We start from the raw sequence: 27,372 nt of genomic DNA, 5'->3' as shown, positions 1-27,372 counted from the left end.
AAATCCAATGAAGGATACTGAGCAACTAACCTGATGAAGTTTCAGCTAAGCTACAGCTGTACATTCCGAGAAAAGCAGCATTCTAAGATCTTAATTTCAAATCAAAAGTTATTGAATCATGTTTTGAATTGTTTTGAATTGCAGCTATACGCGGCGTCGCGCACTGATCCGACGAATTATAACAACCGCGCGCGCGTGTACGTCGTTCCAATACTTGTGCGCGCTAAATGAATAACAAAACGAACTACTAATTTAAATTTTCCTACGGTGCTTCTTAAGAATCACCGTTGGAAATGCCTTCTTTCGTTGATTACTACAAAATGACAGCTTCCCAGAAAGAATAATTTCACAGGGAGTTTAGTTCCCTTTTTCAACCAAGTTTGTTTTTCAGTCAACAGTAATTACGCCAGTTACTTTTCGGATGGCTGCAAATGATGGACTATAGCTTTAAAGAATTACCCACAATTCCGGTTTTTACCGTTTAGGTCTGGCTCTTATCACTTTACGCGATCCCCTGACGTCTCATACACTGACTTTAGGCAAAATAGTCAGATTTTCGCGGTCTAGTAACCAGACTTTGACTCTTAACGAAACATTCAATGAAAAGGGAAACATCAAATGCATATTGCTATGCAAAAGATCGAATGCAAACATACCGATGAAACATCGAATACAAATAGCTCGAAATGTCAAACATATGTGTAAACATTGCTCACATATTTGAGAATATCGCAAATATATTGTAAAACAACACACACAATTGTATCGAAAAACATCGCACATTTAATGCAAAAAATCGAACATAATATTGAAAACATCGCACATATAAGTTGAAAATCGCATATAAATGTAAAACATCGCACACATATATTGAACATCGCACATATATTGTAAAACATCGCACAAATATATTAAACATCGCGCAAATAATGAAAAACATCGCACACTTATATTGAACATCGCACATAAATGTAAAAGATAACAAACACATATTGAACACTGTGATCCAACATATATATTGCAAAATATTGAATATTGCAACGTTTAACACGCCATAACTTTATGCCATTTTTTTGAGCAGAGGAAATAATGTGATAATGTAATAGTCACGTGGTGTAAAATGGACCTTGGAAAGCATTCAGATTCTTCGCACTATGAATCGCCTTGGCTTAGTGCCTCGGGGCCTGTGTCATTTTAATGGGTCTCAAAGGGAGGCGGGGGGGGAGATTGACCAAATAGTATGGTGTTCCATATGTGCCATCGGCGTTGCATTTTCAGCTCTGACAGGGATCGTTTTGATCGATTTCATGCAAGACTTTCAGATATGCAACTTGAACTCGTAATCACGGTCAGAGATAGTTCATATTGTGCACTTGTTTTATGGCAAAACAACAACGTCCCGTATGAGGGCGCTGTTGTAAGTTTTATTGGACTGGTTTCCGCCGAGACGTTTGCCCTCGCGCCACAATATTTGACTAGACCGCGAACCAGGCTAGCTGGCTAACAGACGGTGTACATGTACGTTCCGCCGCGCCGCACGGCGATGTAAACAAGGCGGAATCGGGGGCAAATTCCAAGTCAAGCGGCGGGACGATTCGAACGGATAGTCAAATCATGGTCAAACTAAAGCAAAACATTTAGAAATTAAATGGGTAAGTCTGGTTGTAGTTTAATCCATTTCCAGTTTCTGCTGAATGTTGACACTGAAACTGCTTAGTTTCACTTTCACCACCTCATTGCTTGTCAATTGAACAAAATACTCAGCAACTCAAGCATGTCAACCTAATTTGTTGCCAGGCGACTTTAACGTTGCAGTGAGGCCTATTTCTCTACTACTGCCTACAAGTGTCCATTAGTATTAGTGACTAGTTTATTATGAGATGTACATGTACTAGTGCCAGCCTAATTTTTCAGTAGCCGGACTCTTAGTAGGCCTACTACATGTACTATACATGTACATGTAGTAGTCGTTATAAAATATAACAACTGCAGCATTTTCTTTTTTTCAGCGTCCGTAGTAGCCCTTGTTAAAATACTAGTTTTACTACACCAGCAAGAGTTCGGCAGTCTCCTGATGATGATGACGTTAAACCGTCAAGTTAAACGTCAAGTTAAACCATGGAGGAGTAAGAACACATATATGTTTTCATCGGATGACGTCACTCCGCTCCGATCTATAATCATGATGTTTAACTACATTATACTGGGGGCACATCTCTTACTTCAACAACTTGTACCTGTTGTACTTGTAGGCTGAATTTACATGACACACATTCAGGCCCAACATGTCAAAGTTAAATTATTGGGTGTTCCCAAAGGGTGCTTGGCTGCTTGCGATGTGCGGAGTTTGTCAATGTCAATGTCATACATGTAGTAAAAATATTCATTGTTGATAGCACAACTGCAGTCACCAAATACAAAATTAGCCCAGGTTGGCTGATTTCTTTAATCATTGCATTACGACTGACGACCGGGTCGTGAACTTCTGCTGCCCTAGCAAAAACAATTACAACAAATATTTTTTTTTCATATTCATACCTGATGGAGGAAGCTGAAATTTTGTTTGCATGTACATGTATATATTCGTTCTGTCCAGAATTACAAAAATGCTTAATTTAGAAAAAGTATACATGTTTGTCCATGGGCGACGTGTTTACAGAAAGTAAATCGCAGACCCAGGCTTTCGTCGTAAGCACTGTACGAACATGTGTGAATACTTAACGCGTGTTGCATCCGCGCGGGTAAGTCTTCACATGACATGTTCGTACCCTCATTCCATGACATTCCTGTTGCTTTTCAACATCGCCAGGTATTTCAATTTAACATAAAAAGTGGATTTTTGTCTTACAAGAAAGGAGTCCAAAGTGAACTCTCATTTATTTATTGAATTATCATTTTATTTTACCAGGGCAGCCCCATCAGTTGTTCAATAACTGTTCTCCCTGGGGGCCCTGGATTAAAACACTAAAACAATACACACACAAAATACAGACATTAAAAACTGGTTAGTTATTAAAACATACATTGATTTTAGAGGAATTTGCTTGCATGTTTTCTTTTAAAAATATAAGCAAGCTATCAATCTCTGTGTGGTAGGTCCTGTGTAGGAAATTGCTCATCACCGACTGACCAAGTTGGGAATACTACGTGTAATTTGTTAATAATGGCGTCCTGTCTGACACAAAACCTAACTCCTACATACTAGGAACCTTCCTCTGAATCCTCACTCAGGCAAATTCCAACATGTATGGTAAACTGTACACAGACACTGTTGGACTCTGATCATTGGTGGTATGCCTAACCCATAGAGGTATATTAAATTACTAGAGCGCTAACTCGTGTACAAAGTGATGCCTGCTGGACGCATCCATGCTTGTACACAAATGGAGAACTAGAAATTTTGCACGTATTTTGTACGTCAATTTGCATCTGCGATTGTATTCCATACGGATGCGTCATCGAAGCTGATACGCCCAAAACCGAAATGCACGATCAGCAAATGAGCGTTTCATTTTGCTCTACGCAAACATCGCAACCTGTGAGCCACCCTCTGCTGCAGATGCTTTTCACCGTGGCATTTTTTTAACCGTCATGACGCGCTTAAATTGTTTGCGTATCTTCTACTTGCACATTGCATTTAGAGTACACTTTTAAAATTCAATCCATTAATTTTGATTGTGTTCTACAAACACGCAGATAACTTCAAAATATGTGCGCCCAGAGCGGCTTCAAAGCTTCTCCGTGCGGATGAATAAAGAGTTAGCGCTCTAGTAATTTAATATGGCCTAACCCAATCAGCTACTAGTACTAGTGCAGTACATGTACTCGCTCAGATTACAACAAACCCTGGTGTTGGAGTTTGACTGGATGGGGATTGTTAGGGATAATATACACTTGGCTGTCCAAGTGACCCTGACAGTACGGTACAATTTCTCTGAAAAGTTATAGCCCAACCCAACAAAATAATCCAGAAACGTCACTTGTATTTTTCTTCAGCCACTGAAAGTTTCAACTAAAACCATACAGTTCACCATATTAATCAGGATTTCAAACTGGGTACGGTACCAACAAGGAGAAACATGTATGATCTTCTACAGAGGATGGATCTTTCTTACATGTATTTGGAAAAATTTAATTTACAAAATGTAATAACTAAAAAATGGAAAGAAAATCCTATTAAAGATTTTTTAAACTATGCTTTATAGTCACTTTAAAGTGACCAAGCATGTTTCTGATAATTTTTGAGATTTTGCCTTAAAGAAATTAATGATAAAAAAAATAATAATTTTGGAAGATGTCTTATTATATTATGAATGGAATTTCTTGTAACTTTCCATCATTCCAGGATAATTTAATAATTTATGAAAACCCAGAAACGTGAACAATGTTTAAGCTTCCTGTAGCCTGTATGAAACTGGTGAAAATGCTCTTACTTTTTTATCACAGGGCTTAATCCTGAACCACAATGGCTCTAATAAGCCCTAGACCACCTGCTAATACCCTCTGAATAATGCCTAAAGAAAATGTGAGCTTAGCTCCCAACCTCCCATTCATTCCAGCTCAATCCTGCTTCTGTCCTGGGATAGTTTCTTCATGAGAGATCCTCATCTGCAAGGACACTTTGTTTATGGCCAAGCTTTGACACCAGCGATCAATATCAATTCACCATGACAAAATTTGGCAGGCCGCAGGCTATTAGCAGATACTGGTACCAGTAGATGATGATGAACATAGCACTGAATTGAAGAATTAATGGTGATTAGTGATGAAATGTCTTCAATTGAGTCAGTCAGTCCTGTTGAAAGTACTGGTACCTGTACTTCATGTACATTTGTACATATACAGGTACAGTGTAATGTATCTTTGTGAACATTGATAAAGTGTAAATTGTACCATGTACAAAATAGACCTTATTCATGCGGAAACCATTTTTGATTGTCTTCCCTGAATGTATTTTATAAATTGCAAACTGTTGAATGGGATGCTGCCATGCAGAGACTACCAGTATTTATGTGTTCCAAGCCTCACCTGCAATTTTATTTTTAAATGTTGCTTAACTCATTTGGACACACATACTGGAATTTGTATCCTTGTGGAGACATTCCTTTGTTCTCATACATGTACTAAGGTTTTCGAGTTTGAAAGTGCTCTTTAACCAGAATTAATTTCCTTGGCTGAAATTTGGACTTAATATCCCTTCAAAACTCTTCCGTTTGCGACAGATCAACATAGCTTGGAAATTCCTACTTTTTGAGTAAAATCCGTATATATCTATTTCGTGAAAACCTTGTGGAGACGTAGCCTATTTATCTAGAAATTGCCCTGTGGAGACGTACACAATCTTTTGTTCCCTATTGTACACACGTCTCCAGAGGGTACGGTGTATCAGATCATGTAATCACAAATTTTATATCATTAAGGATCGGAGCCGACTGGTATTAATTTGTAATTAACTTTATTTCATTGCGTTCCATTTATTTGCGATTGACTCGTGATGGACTGAATTGTGATTGACTTGATTGTGATTGACTTGATTTGACTTGCGATGGACTTGTGAGGAGAACTTATAAACGTGATTACAACATTTCTCTCTGGACAATCAGTTGTCACAGTTGTATTCAGTAATTTCAACCTCATTTCAATGTTTTTTTCTCCTATTGGCAGGTGATATGCAAACGTCCACCAATGATCTAGCCGGTTTTAAGGGATTGTCAGTGAGGTTGAAGAGTTTGAGCCACTAGTGTTAAGGCTGGTTTTGGCTCTACAACTTCATTGAGTGACTGAGACTTCCACAGGTAGACATCATGGTGAACGGACTATCAGACTGTCTACAGGAAGCCAACCTGGCCCAGTATACGGACAACTTTCTCCAGCTTGGCGTCTGCAGCGTGGACACGCTGAGCAGCCTGACCATCCAGGAGTATCCCCGCTTCGGCATCACGGACCTGGCCGACAAGAAACGCCTCTTCCGATTGGTTCACATCGTCAAGAGGGTCAAGGCGGACAAGGGAAGGGCTCCAGATGTGGACAGTCAAAAGAGGAAGACTTCACATCTGAAGCAGTTATTGCCGTGTGATAATGACCATCAGTATACCCAGCAAAGAGATGACATGCAGACAGACCTTGTGCCTCCACAAAGTGCCTTAAAAAACCTGGAAAAATCTCCCACACCAAAGGGTCCCGGAGTGAGTTCCAAAGACAACTCTCAGGGTTTGAAGGGACAACGGAGCTCTTCCCAGCTCAAAGGAACAGACAGCCTTCTTTCAGTAGCCAGGCAGGAGCTGAAAGCAGGGGTGCTGTCACCCAGCACTGTCCGTAAGCTGGAGACAACGGGTGGTATCTTATTTGTCAAACCTACCTCCGCCTCTCCGAAGGTACACCCAAACAATCGCCTGAAACACAGCAGCGCCAGGAAAAGGTTGGTCTTGCAGGAGTCGCTCTCGGACTCCGAAATCAGTTATTCGGATTCCCCAGATGGCTCTTCTGTCGCTGTCGACAGGACAAATTTCGGAGCTCCCCAGATACTGAAGAAGAGTTTCATCGAGGTGATCGACCACGGGGACAATTCTGTGTACAATTACGGGGTTCCGGGACAACCTATCAAGCAGCATGGGACACCGCAGAGCTCTGGCCAAAACGAGGCGGAGAGGATTAAAGTTTGCGTCAGGAAGCGGCCGTTGAGCAAGAAGGAAGAAAGAGACAAGGAGAAAGACGTCATCCAAATGGAGGGACGGGGGACTTTGGTCATTAACGAGGCTAAAGTGGCAGTAGATCTCACAAAGTTCATGCAAGTGGTAAGCCATCATGTTTTTTGTCTAGTTTATTTCACTCCCGTAATTTCTTGAAAACAGATAAAAATCCACAAAAGAGCAAGTACATGTACATGTACGGTTTACGCACACTACAACAGCCCAGTGAAGACTGGTTTTGCTATGGCTGTTGTGAATGCGTTTCATAATTGCCTTGATTCTCCTCTTTGAAGCAAAAATAAGCACAAAGTCTGTGGTAGTATTCGGTAAGGTGACATCCTGCTGAAAGACAGTGAAGCCCGGTTCATACTTCACGCGAAAGCAAGTGCGAAGCGAAATTCATGTCGTCAACAATGGTGGATGCGCTTCGAATGTATTGTTGACGTCACGAATTTCGCTTCGCTTCAGCTTTCGCGTGAAGTATAAACCGGGCTTTAATCATTTTCAGGTACTGATTTTGTGAAAACTTTTAAAGTACAATGTAGGATGTAAAATTGCTGTGCGTGTTAAACGTACCAGTAGGCCTATACATGGGAAATTGTTATGGAATGGACAAACAGGGTGAGTTAAAAAAAAAAGCAAAACCCACATGTCGGGCCCATTGTTTTAGTGAAGTTCTGCATATGATAGGATAGGATATGAAAGCCCAATTTATAAGCTTTCTTTTAGTGCAAGAACTATTCAAATCACTCATGCACTTTTAACGTTACGGAATTTTAAACACATCCACCGTTTTAAAGTTCTGTCCACGGATCACAAATAAAGTGTGCGTTCTTTAAGCAAAACGAAAACAATTCACACACATCCGAATGTGATTTTGTTTCATTTTGCTGAAAGAACACTTACCTTCTTGTAATCCGTGGACATACTTTAAAACGGTGGTTGTGTTTAAAATTCCAAAAACTTGAAAAGTACATGATTGATTTGAATGATTCTTGTACTAAAAGAAAGCTTATTAATTGGGCTTTCATATCCTGGATTTTGAAAGTGCTACATGCAGAACTCATTAATTAACAAAAGTCCCAACATTTGGGTTTCACTTTTTTTGACTCACCCTGTAGCCTGTACACATGTAAACCGTTGATATTGAGGAAGTGACTCTGGGGAGGAGGCGATGTCACACTGTTGCAAAATGCACATCAGAAAAAAAGAAGCTTTATTTGAGAGATCGTAAATATCAAATAAAATTGCCTCTCAACCCAGTTCTACGCATATTTTGCAGTTTGGCATTTTCTAAAAACCATTTTGAGAGTCATGATTTGGATTAACAATATTTGTCTTTTTGCAGCACAAGTATCATTTTGATGAAACCTTTGGAGAGTCTTGCAGCAACCAAGAGGTCTATGCTAAGACTGCCAAACCTCTCATCGCGACCATGTTCAACAGGTGAGACATCTACATTACATATCTATACAACACCCTGTGCTCTTCCGGAAAACGATTTTTGTTTCTTGTAACGAAAACAAATAGTTTAGTCCAATTTTGGGCATCTGCAACCCGCAGACAGCAACGAAGACAGCTTTCACTCACGCACGGCCGGCTGGCAGGCCGCCGCACTTTTGGTACATTTTTGGGACGCGCTTCCACTGTTTGTTAATGACTTTCTGGTACCTCAAGTCCGGTAACGATTGATAATTCATTTCAGCAACAGATTTTTTCTTATATTACTAGTACATTAATTAAATGCACATTTAAATCTCAGTTTCATTCTTCAAGGCTTGACGTATAAGCCGCCCTGTGTATACGCCGCAGTAAATATTTTCATGGGCAAATTCAACGTATAAGCCGCGGCTTATATTCCAAAAATTACGGTAATCAGAGTTCAAGTACTAAAACTTAAAGTGTACAAATGAAGCTTGTAAACAAGGGAATAGTGATTTCAATTACATTTTGAACCATGTAGCATGTGCTGTTCATGTACAGCTACCTACACGTACCGGTACATGATGGGTATTTAGTTGTTTATTAATATTGATTTTGTAAAAAAATTGTCACCAGCAAAGCCCAAGGCCATTCAGGTATTTTAGTGATTTATTTTTAGAAATTGATTGATGTCATTGAGTGATCAGGGTTGAAAAAAATTGTGATTTTAATTTTTTTGGGGGGAGGGGACAATTGTTGGCATTGCATGTTCAACACGTTTTATTTCAAACATGGTTTTAATTTGTTTTGACAGATGATCACAATGACAATGTTTTTTGGGGGGTAAAAAAAAAAGTTAGTAAAAATAAAACCACTTTTATTTTGGCATTGCATGATCAACTGTGGTCACTTCAAAACATAATACTTCGACAGATAATCACAATGAATTATTAAAAAAAAAAAAGAAATCAAATCACTTTTTATTAAACACCATTATTTTGGCACTGCATAATTATTTTGGGACGGATGATTACAGTGGATCATCATAATTTAATATATATTAGACTCATTAATTAAAGCACTCCGTTTATCCATTGACACATCGCTAGGATTTCCTCTATTTTCTCGTAAACAGTTTTCTCTCATTCTCTCTTAATAACCTTACTCATTTATTCCTATTGTCTCCATCCATCCGCTGCAGGGGTAAAGCCACCTGTTTTGCCTATGGCCAGACCGGCGCTGGCAAGACCCACACGATGCTAGGCAACCACGGCGTCAAAGGCCTCTATCTACTAGCCGCCGAGGATATATTCAATACGCTCAACGCGTCCGGGCAGAGCGGCAAGGAGTTGGCAGTGTGGGCCAGCTATTTTGAGATTTACTGCGGGCAACTCTTTGATCTGTTGAATGAACGCCAAAGGTACAGATACTTGACGTGGTTTTATTTTGCCTTTATGTAATATAAGTTTTACTTTTATGTACTAAAGATGAATAGCGATTGTACCGGTATGTTATTTAATTTGCAACATGTTTGAATTTTGAAGTTTGAATATTTAAAAAACTAATAGGTGTTGAGCCAGATTATTTTTTTTCTTGGGAAATAATTGAAATTTGAGATGCGAGTTGGAAGATCCAAATGGGTTAAATGGTGAATTTTAATTTTTGTTTGGTGGAATACCGAATGTGACATCTTTACAGCTTAACCTTACATACATGATTCAGTTGGGAAGATAAAACAACTTTTAGATAGTACTTTGTTTTATTAGAGGGGCAATGTAACATTTTTAATTTCCTTGAAATTGCACCTTTGTGTCCCATTTTACCTTATTTTCAATTTTCGTTTTGCCATTTCCAAAGGGTATTTTGGTTCCCTTTTTTGTTTTTATGCTCAATTCGAATTTCCATATTCATGAGCAAAACTGTGATGTCATTCCGGACAGAAACCTCAGTGTTCAATACAGCTACACGAACAATGTATTTCAGCAAAAACAGTTGCTAGAATTTTGGATATTTTGCTGTTGTAAATTTCTCTATCATGTCTATGGTGATTTGTTGTGTCAGTACATCGCAATAAGCCAATGAGTGAACCTTTCTCACTTGTAAATGAATAAATTTTGGGTTCAACATTTGACCAAAAAGCACTTTAACTAAACAGTGTCTTCCTGAAATTACATCACATTAATAGCCATGTTACCATGGTTACAACTGATAATGTAGTAACCAACGAATAATGTATCACCAACTGATAATGTCACACAAATTGACCGATGTTGTATCACTAACAAATTGACCGATAGTCATGATAGTGTAGTAAAAATGTACTACACTATCAGTCGATTGTTGTTACATTATCGGTCTTAACCGATAATGTAACAAATATTGACCGATAGTGTAGTGACATTTACTACACTATTGGTCAATATCTGTTACATTATCGGTTAGTGATACAGTATCGGTCAATTTGTGTGACATTACAGTTGGTGATACGTTATCCGTTGGTTACTACATTATCAGTTGTAACAAGCCCCCTCAGTTGCCTGGAAAAGCATGGAAAAACTGTAAATATTTTTGTAAAGAATTGCACTTTTCAGTAAACATAGTAAAATTAACCATAAAGGGGTGTCAAATTGTTTTCATACTTTAGTGCAGAAAGTTGCACAAAAAGTGTTCCTCCTAAGAAAAAATCATCACATTGGCTTTTTACTTGTTACTTGCAGGCCTACTATACACAACATATTACCTGGGTACCACACCGTTATGCGTATAATTTATAAAGCGCATGTATCCACCTAATATTGGTGCTCAAGGCACTAATTCATTATTACCACTGCTCATTTGGGCCAATGAAACACTCCAAACACCATCTCAAATCCCAAGGGAGAATACAGCTGGATGCTGCCATTTCGGTGCAATGTACGGTAGCTATAAAATCAATCACAATAACCATCTCTGTCCTCACGTAACCTTACATGCCCAAATAAACAAGAACATCATCAGTAACATTTATAACAACAAAGTTGCCAACACGAAAAATCTAAAAATGCCAAATAACATTAATGTTCTCCCTGTCTTTTCCTTGCAGGGTACATGCCAGGGAAGACGCCCAGCACCGTGTGTGCATAGCTGGCATCAAAGAGGTGCACATCAGTGGCCCACAAACTCTCATGCAGGTACATGTATATCACTTTACAAAAAAACACACCCTAAAGCAACTTATTTTCATAAGAGTGGGCAGGTACAAATACATGTATAACCAGGGGTGAGATTGGGGGTAATGAAAATCCATGAAATGTAGTAATCGACAGAGGGATTGAGGGTGATTGAGGCCCCAGAGCAACGTACATGCAGGGTCTATGAAATTAAAAAGGTCCTGAAATTAAGAAAACTACCGTTACTGACAAATCTCACCACTGTATAACACATGTTTTCATTACATACATGTACTGGTACTGTAGTTTGTAATACAATCATTTCAGGAGAAAAAAAATCATTTTTGGTGTGAAAAATTTTACCATAAAAAATTTCTTCACACTTCGTGAGTTCAAATGTAAAATTAGACTTATTCAGCCAGTTCTGAGAGCAAGTTACCGGTACATTCATATAAATGTAATTTTATAATTCTAAGGGGTATCTAGGCTCGTGCCCCTTCCATAAAAAGGAATTTATTACTAGTGCTCACCCGCTCCCTTAAAATTGATATGATATTACCCAATCCCCCCCCCCCAATTTTTTTTTTAAATAGGTGTGTCACTGCTCTCAAGCAAAATAAAGACATTATTATGCTAACATATATTCTGTGCCAAGTGTACGTAGTCCTTTCAGTCAAAATCAAACAAGTGACTGTTTTCAACAGTTAAGAATTCCCAGCTGGCATTAAGCAGGATTGACTGGCGGGTACTGTTTAAATAATGTGTTACAGAGCTCTATGCTTTGACTCTAGGTGAGCGATAAAACAGCTGTGACCACAACTTGCCAGCTTTGTCTGTTGACCCAGTTTGACTAGTTACAGTGCTTACTGGACATAATATGATTTGACTGCTGGTGACTAACCTTTGTTTAAAGTATACAAGGGGAACTGGAAGTGAATTTTGATTGTCTGTGACTGATGAGCAGGAGGGTTAAGGCTCAATTTTGATGAATTTTCTGATGAAATCGGATGGTTAAACCTTGTAATAATAGTTTTAGTTTGTACAGTGTGTCCCTAGTGTCAACATGAGTGCAGTATTTTATAGCCATGCATTGACATGATTGAGAGAATAGTGACACTGGGACTTTAAAGAAAAGATACAACATTTGCAAACATCAAAAAACGAAATGATCAAATTATCACGAAATGCCTTACTAAATTGTTAGGGACCGACAGTCTAAAGCATCCTTTAAAATCGTGGCTGCTGGTGTGCAGACTTTTTCAAGAAAAAGTGTATTTTCCCAACGCTGGTCGGCCGACCGGCGTTGGAAGAAAACTTGCTTTTTTTTCAATTCAAAAACTGTTCCTAATTTTTCATATTTAGTTATTCTAACTTTTCTTTGCAATTGATTACACACCTGTGAATGGGTACAAGCCTGCTAGACTGATTCTCTGACCTTACAATTCCCCAAAGTGTATTAATTGCTCCGTTTCATCTTAAGTGGGGTCAGGGAACCAGACTACAAGAACATGATAAGTGTTCTTGGTTTTTCCAGCATCTACAAGCCCAAAACGTGAAACAAGTCAGTTTAACAATATTTTCTATAACACAGTAATCCTCCAAATCCATTTATTTCTGAAAATTGCAGCAAAAGCAAATTTTGTACATTCCCTTTAAAACCAAACTGTCCTGGTGTGAGAGGATCAAAGTTCCTACTCCAATCACAATAACTCATATCTCAATCCTGGAGTGGAGGGGTCCCTCAACGACACTCCAGCCATCAACTCTGACATCCCCACCACCTCCCCAGTGCAGGATCTGGCGTGAGATGAATGACATGTGACACTTAAGTTACATGTATCCCACACTTTCCAACTCAAGGGGATACATATTGAACCAGGGACCACAGTTCAATAAACAGAACTGCAGTATGCTGGTATATGTGTAAGCAGCTCACTCTGGGAGGATGCGTGTACGTGTACACTGAGCCCAGTAGGATTTGGGTATCAAGCTGAAGTACGGTACAGCTGTCTATTTTGTTTCTTTTCTCAATGTATTGCATCAACATTTGCACAGGTTTCCATGCAGATTTGTCAGTGCAAATTGTTAACTTTCTCTGTTTTTGTGTCTGCTACATTAGTTGTCATGCGTACATGTACCGGGTATAGTGCTTTTCAGAGCGAGGCGTGGTATAGTCACCATTGCATGTTAAAATAATTAAAATGTCATGAATGGCAAATCCCATGTAACCGCTCTTTACCCAATCAAGAAAGTGAATCTGTGGATGCGTTGTTATAATGTGAAATATAACCAGCTTTTTTGTAAGTCCTTTTTTGTTTGTTTCTGTCTTTCGATTGGTGCAGGTTGTTGAGCAGGGTAATAAACAAAGGAGTAAGGGTGTGTCAGGGGTGAATGCTGATTCCTCTCGATCACATGCCATACTACAGCTGCAACTACAGGATGGAGGCAGGCGCAAACTAGGAAGGTAAGCCATGCAGTAGCAGGGGGTGAAATTGAGACACAAAACTGCTCAGATACAAACGACTAGGCAAAATCAATTTTTATAGCTGTCATAATCACTAGAGTGCACTCACAGCACCAAAAAAAAAACCCAAAAAACTTGTTTTTAATGTTCAGTGGCCTCCCATAATTTCAACCAGATGGGGCATTACAATATAAACCTATTTGCAGACATAACATTCATTTAGAATAAATTCTTAGAAAACTGATTATTAGGGGTGGGGCTGGGGGGGGGGGCATGACAGAAAAAGTACTATTTTATTGGGTGGGGGAGTATTAACTTAATAAGTAATTATTAATAATGAGTAAGTAACATGGGCGTCGCAAGGGCCCCCCTGGAAAAGCAACAAAAAAAAAAGAAGAAAAGTGGTGTAAATTTAATGAGGGGGGGGGGGGGGAATGTCCCTGCCCCCCTCTAAAACTGAGAAATCAAGAATATGTTGAGAAATGCAGGAATTTTTTGGGGAAAATATGTTTGCCCCCCTCTAGAAAAAATCCTGGCGACGCCCATGGTAAGTAATTGTAAGTATTAAATTTTGATCATCAATTAAAAGCTTTAAGCTGATCCTCTTTAAATTTCTCGAAAACAGATAGAATTGGTTCAACCACATGCCAATTTTGGACTAACGCTACCTGTTAATAATCTGATCCCGCTGTCTTGTATATTTTTATGTGGCGTTTAGGTTATATTTTTCACTTTTTGTCTAAGCTTGCAAAATGGTTAACAATGTTCACGCATGGTACACTGTTTTAGAGTCCACTTTCATACATGTCATGCATGTACAGTTTGTCAAACTCCAAATGCAAAGTTTGTAGGGGAAAAAACACTCACAGCAACAGTTAAACAAACAATAGAAATTGCATATTTCAGCTGCTACCTTGAGTGGCCTTTGGCCTTGGGGTTGGCAAATTCCATTTTTAAAAAAAAATCAATCAATTTTTGTTTACCCCAGAAAGGAATGATGAATTATTCCGTCTGTCAATCTTTGCCCCTTGTAGGTTCTCCTTCATTGATCTTGCTGGCAGTGAGAGGGCATGCGACACCGCGGATCCTGACAAAGTCACACGCTATGAAGGTGCAGAGATCAACACAAGCCTACTAGCGGTGAGTAGTTTTGTCCCCGATTTTCCATGTTTTTTGTTCATTGTAAATTCAAAGAATGTGTAGGACTTTTTACCATTTGGTCATGCACGTACATCATGGGCAAGATTTGTCAATATTTTACCTGATTTCAGTAATTAAAATAAAAATCCTGTTGAACTCTGGAGTTCTGAGGTTTTATAATGTTACAAGAAGGTGGTTTTACTTTTAAAAGATTATAGAACCAAAAATTGTGTAAAAGGGTAAAATCTGTCACAAGCCAATTATGGCCCATAAGACTGGTGTTTTATCTCTGATTTCTTTGGCATGGAACAACTGAGAATATTTCTTTCCCACCCATGGAATGTCAGTCCATCGCAGTTTACTCCCCAGTTAATGCTGGTACCCATTTGTACTCCTGGGTAGAGAGAGGCAAGTAGGGTGATGTGGCTTGCCCAAGGACACATGTGGCCAGCAGCTGGATTCGAACCTCTGATCATGATCATTTAAAGGGTACCTTTAGGTAAACAATGGTAAATGCAAACATACCGTACAAAATGTACACTATAGACCCTACATGTACATTGCTCTGGGGCCCTCAGTGACCTGTAAACCCTCTGCCAATAACTGTAGGGATTTTTTTTTCATTTTCCCCAATCTATACCAAACATATATGCCTTGTGTGTTTTATTTGTAGTCACAATTAGGAATGTATAAAACATCAAGCATATGTGTCAAGTGAAGGTATTTTCTGGGGAATTTTGGTGCTTGTCATTTGTCATTTTTTATTCAAAAAGCAGTCATGCACATCCTGAATACACACATTACACATGTGCACTACCATGACTACCCAGTAAATTGTAAAGTTTGTAACAATAGGCAAACAAACAGAGCTTCACCTTGCAAGTACCAGAACGTGTTCTTGAAGGGGTATTGTTATTCAAATGATCTTGTTTTGCATGGAGGATTTCTGGTTAAAAGTATTTATCAAAATAGCAAAGGTGTTTTTTTGTTATGCTTTGAAGATATGCATTGCATGGTCATGTATTATTTTTTGGGAATTTGTATAGGATTTGGAGTAATATTGAAGGTTCTACATATTCCATCAGCATACTTTGTTCCTGAGGCGTCACCATTTTGGAGTGGTTAATTTTGTTACACACTTTGTGAAGATTTTGATAACTTGTGTTAGGAGGTAATTGATTGGATATGGCTTGCTGACAAGCTCTGGATTGGCCAGGCTACACATTAAGAGGTATTGTGCTTAAATTGAACAACTAAGATGTATGTACATTGTACATGTACATGTACTACAGTATGACAGTCGATCAATACATTTTACGGGACATGCGGGATGTTATGAGTTGGACTACCGGTATATAGAGCAAGGACCCATGGCACTGCTACCGTAAGCGAAAACATTTGGTGAGCATCAAATGTTCTAAAAATTGGTTACTCTGCCCTGTCCCCAAAAAATTATATTTGAAAATAAAATACTAATTTAACCAGATAGGGAGTAAAGATGACTGCTTTTTAAATTGAAGATTTAGTTTACTCCTCCCCTTGGAGTGTCCAATCATCCTTTATACTCTACCAATATGACTCCATGGAAGATACATGTACATGCATGTATTTATGCTTAGCAAAAACAGATTACCAGCGAAAAGGTCATGTGATCAACATTGCTGCTAACTGGTACTCTTCCCATTTTTCATACAGAAGTGTTCCACTTAAGAATCGTGCATTTTCACTTAATTTAGTATTTGATTGTTCCAAGCTGGGCTTGAGAGAATATTCAATTTCAAAATTGCACCGATTGAGTTGAACATGCACCAGCCTAAACTTGCCGCTGATCAGGATTTGCATGCACTTGCAAATTTGTAAAGGTGTTTTTACTAAAAGTATGGATTTTAGGTAGTTCAATATTTTGGCACCTTTTTTTTATTTGCAAAATGACGGTGTTATTGTGTGTGTTTGTTTCAGGGGTGTGAAATCTCAGCTTTAAAGCTGATTTCAGCTTTTTTGTGTGTTGGATTTCAGCTTTTTTCAGCTTTTTCCCTCACTTGCTGTGTAGAAAAGTATAGGAGATTTCCAAAGTTCATTGTTTTTAAACCTTTTTCAGCTATTTTTATCAGTGGTCACTCACACCCCTGTTGTTTGAAGGCAGAGGGAAAGGTTCATATTTTATGACAAAAGACGTACCGGGGTATTTTTAGGATTATTAGTTTCTTAACTTGTAACAGAGATGGCGGGAAAACTGTAATGTGAATTTGGCCACAAAAAAAAAAATAGTTCTGCTTTGGATTACATGGCATTCGCAAATAGGGTAGGTAGGTAGGGATTTTTTTTTTGCATTTTTTGTGTGTGTACTATCACATGGAAGCGTCTGCGTGCAGTCAAGGGTAAAAGGTGGAAATTGATGCTTTAGGGTGTTTTTTCCTCATTTTTCCAATAAAACAATTAGGGTAGGGGCTGTCAGAATAGGGTACATGTAGGTAGGGAAACCGGAAGCAGAACTACATGTATTTTTTTTGGTCTTACCATAACGTGAGTTACCAAAATATAACTCTCCAGACATTGCTAGAGATTTTAGAAGTTTATTTTGTTGGCCTATGTTTGTAGTTTAGTCACTTGATTTCAAAGGATCTTCTGTGAAAAAGAAAGTCCACCCTCAATGCTTTGACTTTATAGAATAACAGCACAGAGTCAACAGAAGACCCTCCTTTAAGTGTAACGTACGTTACCATGGAATTGCCCATAACATGCATAAAGTCATTCTCGGTTGGGAGTGTTCACATGTACCAAGATGTATCAACATGACCAAACACCAAAGCCACATCCTGTCATGAATGAGTTCAAATCGAATTGGATGACTGTAGTTGGGAAAGCCTGCTGTTAAATAGAGAAACACCTCAGGAAGTCACTAAATAGGGTCCCATTGAATACGCAATCGATAGTTTCCTGTAGGATTCACACCGGCAAACTGGAGAGTTTCCTTTCCGTGACGTGGGTTGTTGTGGAATTCCTCATCATATGAATTTGTCACCATGAATTCACAAAATGAAAACATGATACATGTATATAACAAGAGGATATTGAAGCTTATATTTTTCAGTCTCATATTTTTCAATCTGATATTGTTGCATGTTTATCATACCACCAACAGAGGTGTTATCGGTAAGTTCATGTTGTGGGATTATTGGCGCCTTGCTAACAATGTTGTAGAATTCCATATAAAGCCCGCCGCACACCTTTCCGAATTTACCAGTTTACGGGATAACCGGTACAACTTTTTTCACCATTGCAGAGACCGCAAAGTTAACTGCACGTATGCCCGATTCTGTCGGTGACATATTGATCAGTCACGTGATGACAAAATGGAAGCCGTCAATGATTCAAAATTGATGTGAAAAAATCAAACATGTTTGATTTCATCTGGCTGCCCGGTCAGTGGTCTCCCAGTGTACGATCAGATAAGGCATGCAACTGGGAATTTAGAAAAAAATGAGGAAACTCCGAACCACACAAGACTTTCAGTTTGCAATGGCTTTCATGAGAAGTAAAAAAAAAACGAGGAAATCAGCGGATCCGGAAAAATTTGCATGCCTGTCAGATTGGTCCAATTTTTCAGCCCACACCTCTGTACAATGGGGCAATTATTCGGTGAACTGGTAAAATTGGAAAGGTGACGTGCGGCGCAGGCTTAAGTTGGTGATCAGGTTGTGCCTGATCATGTTTTTACAGTTATTCACATCATTGTCTTATTAGATGTTTGAGCTCTGAACTAAATTACGGTACCTACTGATGTGATGGACTGATTCTTGCTCTGTGCCCGATAACCAAAATGTATTTCATTTAGGCCTATAGCCAGGATACAATGTTTTGTATGCAAAATATGTGCGGCGGTTTCTTTTCATCGCCATTTCACAGTGACAGTAAGCATTAGTAAGCATGCAGCCAAAAGCATGGTACATGTAACTTAAGTGTAGGCAGAGTTTCCAGAAAATAGTGACCGAACTCTACATGTAGATATCTCCTTGCACATACATGTACATGTACCGGTACAACCACTCTTGTTTTACTACACTCTCGAGGACAATGCTTTGTGTTTCCCTTTGTCCCTGTAATATAACACTCTCCCATAGACTAAGCACACAAACCTACTACAGAGGACCGTTTCAAACAAAAGTCCTAACACCCGAGGACTGAAGGGATTTGTTGTTCTCCTTTGTGTGTCGGTCCTCAGGGGTTATGTAGAACACGTACATTAAATGCAAACTCACCAAGGTAAAGAAATGTGTGCTTAATGTTGGTGCAATTTTTCTGTAATACCTGTATACAATTTGCGAAACATATCCCCTGAATGTTTCCACTGGCTTTTGATGAAAATGTACTGATTTTGTTATGTGTTGATAGTTTTTCTTTAATTTTACTGTTGTTCATCAGCTGAAAGAATGCATCAGGGCCTTGGACCAAGAGCAGCGCCACACACCGTTTCGTCAGAGCAAGTTGACACAAGTGTTGCGGGATTCGTTCCTGGGTCACTCCAAGACTTGTATGATTGCTAACATTGCCCCCAACAGCAGTGCCGTTGAACACACACTGAACACGTTGAGATATGCTGATAGGTAAGACGGTATTTCCTGAGAGTACTTTGGTAACGAGGTTTCAAGTGTTTTATTAGCTAGCTGCATGTACATGTAACACCGCGTTCCCACTTGAATTGGAAAAAGGTGGATCAAGATCCGGCATTTTGGTGTGATCATTATCTTACCGCAACGAAACCGCAAGTCGCGTTCCCACTTATGCTTGATCCACCTTTTCGTACGGAAATGTTGGGTCCGAAAGGTCACTGAGTTCGGAATTACGCGCGCTCTGTGGGAGTGCCACTGTTGCATGGTTGCATGCTAGGCCAGGATGGGTCAGTTTTCAAACAGCACTATCAGAATTCACAGACAAAAATTACGCGAATTCACCAACATAAATCACGGATCCGTAGAGGATCCGTGCGTGCATAAATTAACAGGTGAAATCCAACAGAGCCGCTCATTGTGTGACATCACGGCAGAAACCAATGCATCGATAAGGGATTCCCTGGTTCTGAAGCTTCTCATTGGAAACGGTCACATGATGTACTACGACATCATTTTCCAATTTTCTATAATCAATACTTCAGATTTGTCACCTCCGTACGTACCGCGTTATCGGCACTATTCTCATCGCATACTCGTAAGCTTTTCCATGATTCTGTGCCAAAGTGAAGTCTTTTGGTGAGTGCGGACTCAGAGTCATTTATGGATGGAAAAATAAGTAAAATTTCAGGAATGAAAAAGGTTTAGTAATGGACGAACATGCAACAAAAATAAGGCCTTTAGTGTAGTTTTAGGATACCACGTGCGCTTTTGCATGCGCGGTGCTAGCCCGTAGTTCAGCGGTTGTTTATTGTGCATATTGTATACGCTGGAAATGTTCACATGAGCTACACGCCTGAAAACGTGTTTCTTCGTTCATGAGACCGCAACATTTTCGCGCCACTAAGCACCGGGCGGATGTTAACAGGTCAAATTGCCGGATCAGATCCACCTTTTGCGTTCCCATCTGATCGTGATCCGGCAATTGCCGGATCTGATCCACCAATTGGGGGATCTGTATCCTGGTCCAGAGGTGGATCAGAAAAGGTGGATCTGATCCTGATCCACCTTATAACGGTTAGCGTTCCCACTACACACAATTGCCGGATCTGATCCACCAATTGGGGGATCTGATCCGGCAATTTGGCAAAAGGTGGATCAGATCCACCAATTGGTGGATCAAGTGGGAACGGGGTCTAAGTGTCAGTTGTCGTTTTATTACTGTAATGCTTTTGGGTATTATATAAGAGAGAGTTTTGGTTGACTTGACTAGTTACATAAAAATTGGGAAGTCGGTGCTACTTACAAAAGCTTTGTCTAGGAAAACATGTTCTTTAAAAAAAGAAAAATAATACTAATTTTTAGGATGTTTTGCAGGTCCCAGAGGGCCAGCATTCATTTCTCTTGGTACACACTTACTAACTGTCACTTGTGAATTAGAATTGCTTAATTCTCACCTTGGCCAAAGACAAACAATGCCTTAGATGACTACGAATAGCTAGCCGTACACCTCATAGACCAAATGTAGGGACCAGCTTTACTGGGCTTGCATAAATTGATAGGAAATATGAAATTAACTTTTTTGTACTAATCAATTTTTGTAAATTTTGTTTTCTTAGAGTGAAAGAACTGAAAAAGGAGACTTCATCTCAGCAGCCGGTGTCTCCCTATCCATCAACCCCGAACACATTTAGTCCAGGCACCACATCAACACCAGTCAAGATGCTGAAAAAGCAGTTGCCATCCCCCAAAGTGGCCCATCAAAGTCCTTCCGTCAGGAAGGTTACCCCTGTCAAGACTGTAAGCTTTGAGAAGTCAGCTGACAAATCTGGCTGCCAACAGAAGGACCCTAGGAGTATGAGAAAACTTGATGAGAACCAGAATGGGGTGTTCAACTCCAGAAGGAATATCGGCCACGGAGACAGGAAGAACACTGAGACACCGGCTCGCAAACCGATGCCAAGAATAAACGATGCAGTGAATCAGAGCCAGAACTCATCCAGGAGATCTTCGACTGGAAAGAAGGGTCCGAGTGTTTCCCCGGACAGTCTCAAGAACAACAGCGAGATGCAGTCAAAAAGAAGTGAGGAGGCCAAAGTGCACACCAAAGAGGCATTCCTTCACGGTCAGTCCCTGCCTGTTTGGTATCCTCCCGAGGAACCCGAGAAGGCGAAGGTTCAGACTAAGACTGTTGGAGAAGCTTGGGAGGTAGAAAATCCAAGGTATGCTCATAGCCCCAAGATGCAGAAGGCTGATCTAGGAGCCAGGACCTCTCTGAGAGATACCACAGAAGGTGCTCTTGGATGTGTGTCATCTGCTGAAAGCAAATCTGCAATTTCTACCCAGAAGTTTGACCAACAGGTCGGCTATATCAGCGCAAGTGAAGCATATGCAGCTGACCAGGAATCCGGGTTTTCAGCAGATGATGAGATGACCAGGACCAGGTCTAGGAGGAACGATTCGAGTGCCGTGAAGCACAGCCTGCAGTCCAGGCTTAGCGAGACCAGCTGCAGCACAGATACGGACAGCACCATGGAACTCTTGGCCGAGATCGATCATGCCCTCAGGAACTCCCTCGTTTCTCCTGTGGATGATAACAAACTGGCTGGGGGTTACCCATCCCATGGATTGTCCCACGGCAAGTATGATGAAAAAGCCAGGAGCAGTCAGAGAAGCAGGACACGGTCTGCACCCACACCGGAGCAGTTTCCAAAACACCAAAATGTGCCTATTACAACAAATAACGAAACCTCCCCAGTTAACCATCCAGAAGTTTGCATTAAGAGACAAGACCCAAAAACTGACACGCCCATAAACAATCAGTTGTACAAAGCCAGCAAAGCTGATACTACCTCACCCAACCATGCTCAAACTAGAAGCGTTGTAAATCGAAGAGACCCTGTGGCAAGCCAGAGCCCTAGTGGTTCTTTCAGGAGTAAACTCACTGTGAAAGGTATTGAGAGCCTTCCCTCACCAAGGGATGTCCAAAGAACCACATCTCAATCTGTCGGTGGGCCCAATCAAGAAGTAACCGATGCTAATGAAGCTGTGGATTCTTCACAGTGGCTAGAGCAGCCTGCGAAAAATATTGAGAATCAGAGTGGCGTTATCGTGTCAACAAGTTTTCATGATTACGTGTCATCGACTGGGTCTTACCAACCTTCCCAGTCAGAGCCATCTGCCATTCAGACGCCTGAACACCTGAAGATTAGAGGCTATAGAGGATTGTCCTCTAATCCCAGAAATGTGCTCCAGTCTCCAGTTACTGTGGAGGTCCTGCGGTCAGAATCCAGACCGTCGGCCTTCCATCCTGTTTCAGATTTTGCGGGGGGTAACACCTCTTCATCTGTGTCGAGCAAACCTGTACCAGCTAAGGCCTTCACCAAGGAATCTCTAAGTAGCAGTGTTCATCAAGAGCTAATCAGATCTGAGGCGGATTTCCAGCAGTCGCCAATTGCCAAAGAAAAGGTTCTTGTCCGGCATAATCATGATGACTGGCTGAGCTCTAATCTCCCTAGCAACAGCAGTAGTCAGGGGAGAGGATTTACTGTCAGAGAGGGAGTTATTGAAGGTCTGGTGCCAAGACTTCAACTGCCCAACATGATGACCAGCAGCACTGACGATGTGAGCCAGGATTTGCTGTTACCAAGACAGAACTCGGCCATGGAGAAAGCCACGTATGTGCAATTGGTTTTAAACAATTTAAATTGTAAGGTTAACTGTTAGGCCAAAAAAAAAATAAGTCGGTCTCTGGTCAGCGCGCGCGTCGATTTTAATCATGCGCGTCAATTGTTTTTTCAAAAATGTTCTGCTGTAGCTCCAACAGTGCCCTCTATTGCTGCACCTCCTCAATTTTTTGTATCAAAGAGCACCAAGGAATGGGAAATTGCACCAAGGCAAATGATCGAGAGCACCAAGGCAAATTATGGAGGACGCCAATGTACATGACACTAAAAAAGCAAAATAGTACCCCACCTTGTCTGTACAATCCAAGCTTGAAGAAAAAGAAAAAAAAGCCACGTCCCCGCGTCAATTCCAGAACTTTGGTCTGACCAGAGACCGAATATTTTTTTGGGGGGGGGCCTTACAATGGAAACCTCCAGAAAATGAGACAGATCTGATGCAATGTCAGCTTGATTAATAACTTTTCCATAAAGCAAGTGGCACTAAATGCTGCTACCATTATTAGAAATCATAATTGAGTTCATGGTTCCATGCTTGCATGCACGTTGTGACATGCATATTGGTGAGGTAAAAAAAAAGTAATGTCCGTCAAGAGCCAATATGGCCCATCAGGCCGGTGTTCATCTCAGGTTTCCTTAGTATAAAATGACTGAGAACATTCTTTTCCCCCTGGATTGGATGCAAGTCCATCACACGTTACTCCCAGCTATTGTCGGTACGCATTCATACTCTGGGTGGAGAGAGGCAAGTTGGGGGGAAGTGGCTTGCCCAAGGACACAACATATGACTAGCAGTTGGATTCAAACTCTTGAACTCTCTGATCACGAGTCACGAACCCCCACTTAGAATTCATAAATGAGTTGGTTCCATGCTTGCATGCACGTTGCACTCGTGAACTCATGTGTCGCGTCTGCGACGACATGCACATTAGTGAGGTACCACCTCATTAATATCTTTAAAATGTCACTGCCAGATAGACTGTAGCCAGAGGTATCAATCGTGTCTCTGTATTAGTGGCCTCTGTGTCGGGTCGCCTGATATGAGTGTATGCCTTTATATATGCGTTTCAGGCAAGATGGGTATTTAGCCAACCATGGTCTTACCATGAAAAACACCGTTTTCCAGTTGTATAAGTGTATTTAGAAATTGACAAAAAAAAGTGTAATGCGTTGGTAGCTGGGTGTCCAGTGTTGATGGACTGTGCCTTTAGCTCTGTCAGTGGCTATTCTGGTCTTTATGATGAAGAGCAGTTGACATCACTGTACACGAAATATTTTAATTGTAAACTTCCCTGTCAGTTATGTTGCATGACTTGTTTCAAATGATCCTCCTCCAGGGAGCTGTTGGTGTCGGCTCATGCCGAGCAGATTGATGAACTACAGCGACTGTGTGAGAGGGAATGGAGGCTGATCAAGCAACTACACAACGGGGAAAAGGTAGGAGCAAGTAGAGAATCATCCATGCTCAGAGATTGGTGTTGTGTGAAGGAGTTTGCCTTATAGTAAAAAAAACAAAAAACAACAACAACCAAAAAAAACAAGTTAAGTCTGTCACAAGCCAATGTGGCCCATCAGACCGGTGTTTATCTCCGGTTTCAGTAGCATGAAACGACAAATATTTGGACGGAATGCTAGTCCATCGCAGGTTACATTGTTATATTTGTTTATTGTAGCACGTACATGTTGACACTTAGAGTCTCCACTCTCTAGTATAAAGCAATGTACAAAAGGACACAGTTTTTGAGATAGTTCAAATCTCAGTTAGAAGTTGAATAAGTGAAGGCGCATAATTCACACAATTAACTGTGCACACTAATTCATCTGCTGGGACAGCTAGTATCAATGACCAGCTGACAGCAAGTACAAGGAGCATGCATTGCACATTCAGGAGTTGCTCGATGCCACTTCTGTGACTCCTTTGAACATTGATCAATGAAAGAGATATATTTTGCTCGTAAAAAGAGTTTTGTTGAGACCACAAGAACACAAATGGAGCACTGGCATGTTAACACATGTAATGCTAACTTTTGTTCTTCAGGGTTTATCCGAGTACCTAAGCTATGCCAGAGACTTGATGTCAAGCAAGCTGCGATGTATTGACACCTTTCAAGATCAGCTCAGCACGTTCCGTTGCTCAACCCCGAATGTATCACCGAGGTCAGGGTCCCCATTGCAGGTATAGGGGAGGAACGAACTGCTACACCATACGCTGCAACTACCTTGGCACATTGTACTGAACTCACAAGTCATTACCAAGTTATCCAGTGTTAAGTCAAGTGACAAAGTTTTTCAGTTGAATTATAACAAAGGCATTCCTTCATCACTGTTCATTCTCTTTTACTTGTTCCTGATGAAAGATTTCAGTGGTGATGGACATATGATCTAACTTTTGATGGACTTGACCAGACAATCATTATGTGTTATGACTGACGGAAGGAGTGGTTTTCTATGTCAAAAATAAAAACGTCACAAGCCAATATGGCCCATCATGCTGGCATAATTCTCCAGTTTCGTTTCCGTTCCCCTGGAGTGGATGTCAGTCCATGACATGGTTACTCCCCAGCTAATGCTGGTATCCATTTATACTCCTTGGTAGAGAGGGGCAAGTCGGATGAAGTGGCTTGCCCAAGGACATGGCCTACTTGGCCAGACTCGCCCCTATTAAGTCCACAAGGACCATCTTACTGTACATTCCATTGTATAAATAAATACCGAGTTTTGAAATAAAAGAGTGTGTGAAAACTTTCAACTTACCTGTTTCACTTCGAAAACTGCTTTTGAACTGCTGTACATTGAGACCATTAATGATTTCAGTAGATTGGATGTCTTAAAGAGTTGTTTATTTGATAAAAAGTTTCCTTGCAAAAAAAAAGGTGATGTTGAATTTTCAATTTCTGAAGATGACATAATTTTGTTAAATCTTGATCTTGCTTTCAATGGTACAGTGATCACCGCACAAAACATGGCGTCTGTAAATTCTATGACACCAGTGAAATACTTTGTTAATTAGGGGTGCAGGCCAGTAAATAGGCCCAAAACTGCCTACGCCGGTCAAATGACAATTTGCATGCGCTCAAATTCTCTGCAGTTAGAGTAGTTTGTGGGTCATGAACTTGAGGGTTTGTAGAAAAAGGATGGAAGCCGTGACCAGGACTGTGAGCTTGTATTTAAGTGAAATTGGGATGAAATTGTGCCCTAAATTTGGTCTATTTTGTAATGAGCTTTAAGGCATCATTTCCCAAAATGGTCATGGGCTTCAGAACTACTACTTTTAGAGGTGATCATCTTTGGATGGAAATTTATCCCAAAAGTCATTGGATTACCCAACAAAAATTTAAAATAAAATAAAAGATGATGAAATAAGCTTTAATGTGATGTGTGTTTCAAACACCTTGGAGAGTTGTATTTTCCTCCACTTCTTGGAAGTGGGTGATTTATCATCACAGGGGGTCTATGGCAGTGTATTTACTGGACAGCAACCTATATATTACGAGTGTCTTACAAAATAATGTGCAACCAAATATATGTACAACAGTGCATGGATGTACTCCCTTTTTACTTCGACTAATTTACTTTCTCTATTGTTTGTATTTGTAATTGCACTGTTTAAAAAAAAGGGTTTTCCTGTGGTGTATTCAATAAGAATATATATTTTGCAGCTATAATTTCGTGACTTTAGTTTCTGTTCGTTTTTTTTTTTACGAGTGCAACTTGTAAAAGGGCTAACTTGTACATATTCTTTATAAGTGTTCATAATTCATGAACTGTTTGCGTCTTGAAATCGCGTATCGCATTCTTGAATTAACTTTTAAAAGAATAATGGGGCGATTCCTTTGCTAGAAAGCTGTTATACATTAAATACAGTAACGTTTGCGATAGTTCCGAAATTAATCCTGTCTGTGTCTTTGTATAGTAGTTTGTGGTACAAGTTTACATAATTTGCTTTTTATTAGGTGGGGCTACATGTATATCCTAGCATCAGGAAGCGCTCGCCATCGAGTGAAAATCGTGCGGGGGCGTTATTTAACGGTACAGATTTTGGTTCAAGATAAGATAACGGTACAGGGCACTATCAACAAGAAGAATCGAATCCAGTTCTCGAAACTTTGGCAACGCTACCCCAGAAATTCCGAGCACACCTACACGCGCGTGCGCGTGTGCGTGAATACGGCGCGCGTGAGGTAGGTATACTTGGAAATGTTCGGGGAGCACTGCTGA

At 40.2% G+C, this 27,372-nt stretch overlaps 1 protein-coding gene across 1 annotated transcript; it reads left to right on the top strand.

Moving 5' to 3' along the window:
• Nucleotides 1-1,456: 1,456 nt before the first annotated feature.
• Nucleotides 1,457-27,041, top strand: LOC119744936. Its single transcript, XM_038221155.1, has 11 exons — nt 1,457-1,652; nt 5,665-6,794; nt 8,038-8,135; nt 9,313-9,531; nt 11,194-11,281; nt 13,603-13,724; nt 14,759-14,864; nt 19,287-19,468; nt 21,091-23,148; nt 24,492-24,591; nt 25,193-27,041. Exons 2-11 carry the CDS (start codon nt 5,805-5,807, stop codon nt 25,334-25,336), a joined length of 4,107 nt encoding a protein of 1,368 aa, XP_038077083.1. The 5' UTR covers nt 1,457-1,652; nt 5,665-5,804; the 3' UTR covers nt 25,337-27,041.
• The last annotated feature ends 331 nt before the right edge of the window (nt 27,042-27,372 follow it).

This window comes from Patiria miniata, unplaced genomic scaffold (assembly GCF_015706575.1).
Source record: "Patiria miniata isolate m_02_andy unplaced genomic scaffold, ASM1570657v1 HiC_scaffold_7, whole genome shotgun sequence".
Lineage (NCBI taxonomy): Eukaryota > Metazoa > Echinodermata > Asteroidea > Valvatida > Asterinidae > Patiria > Patiria miniata.
Note: the sequence above shows the minus strand (reverse complement) of the source record. Positions and strands in the feature narration are given on the sequence as shown.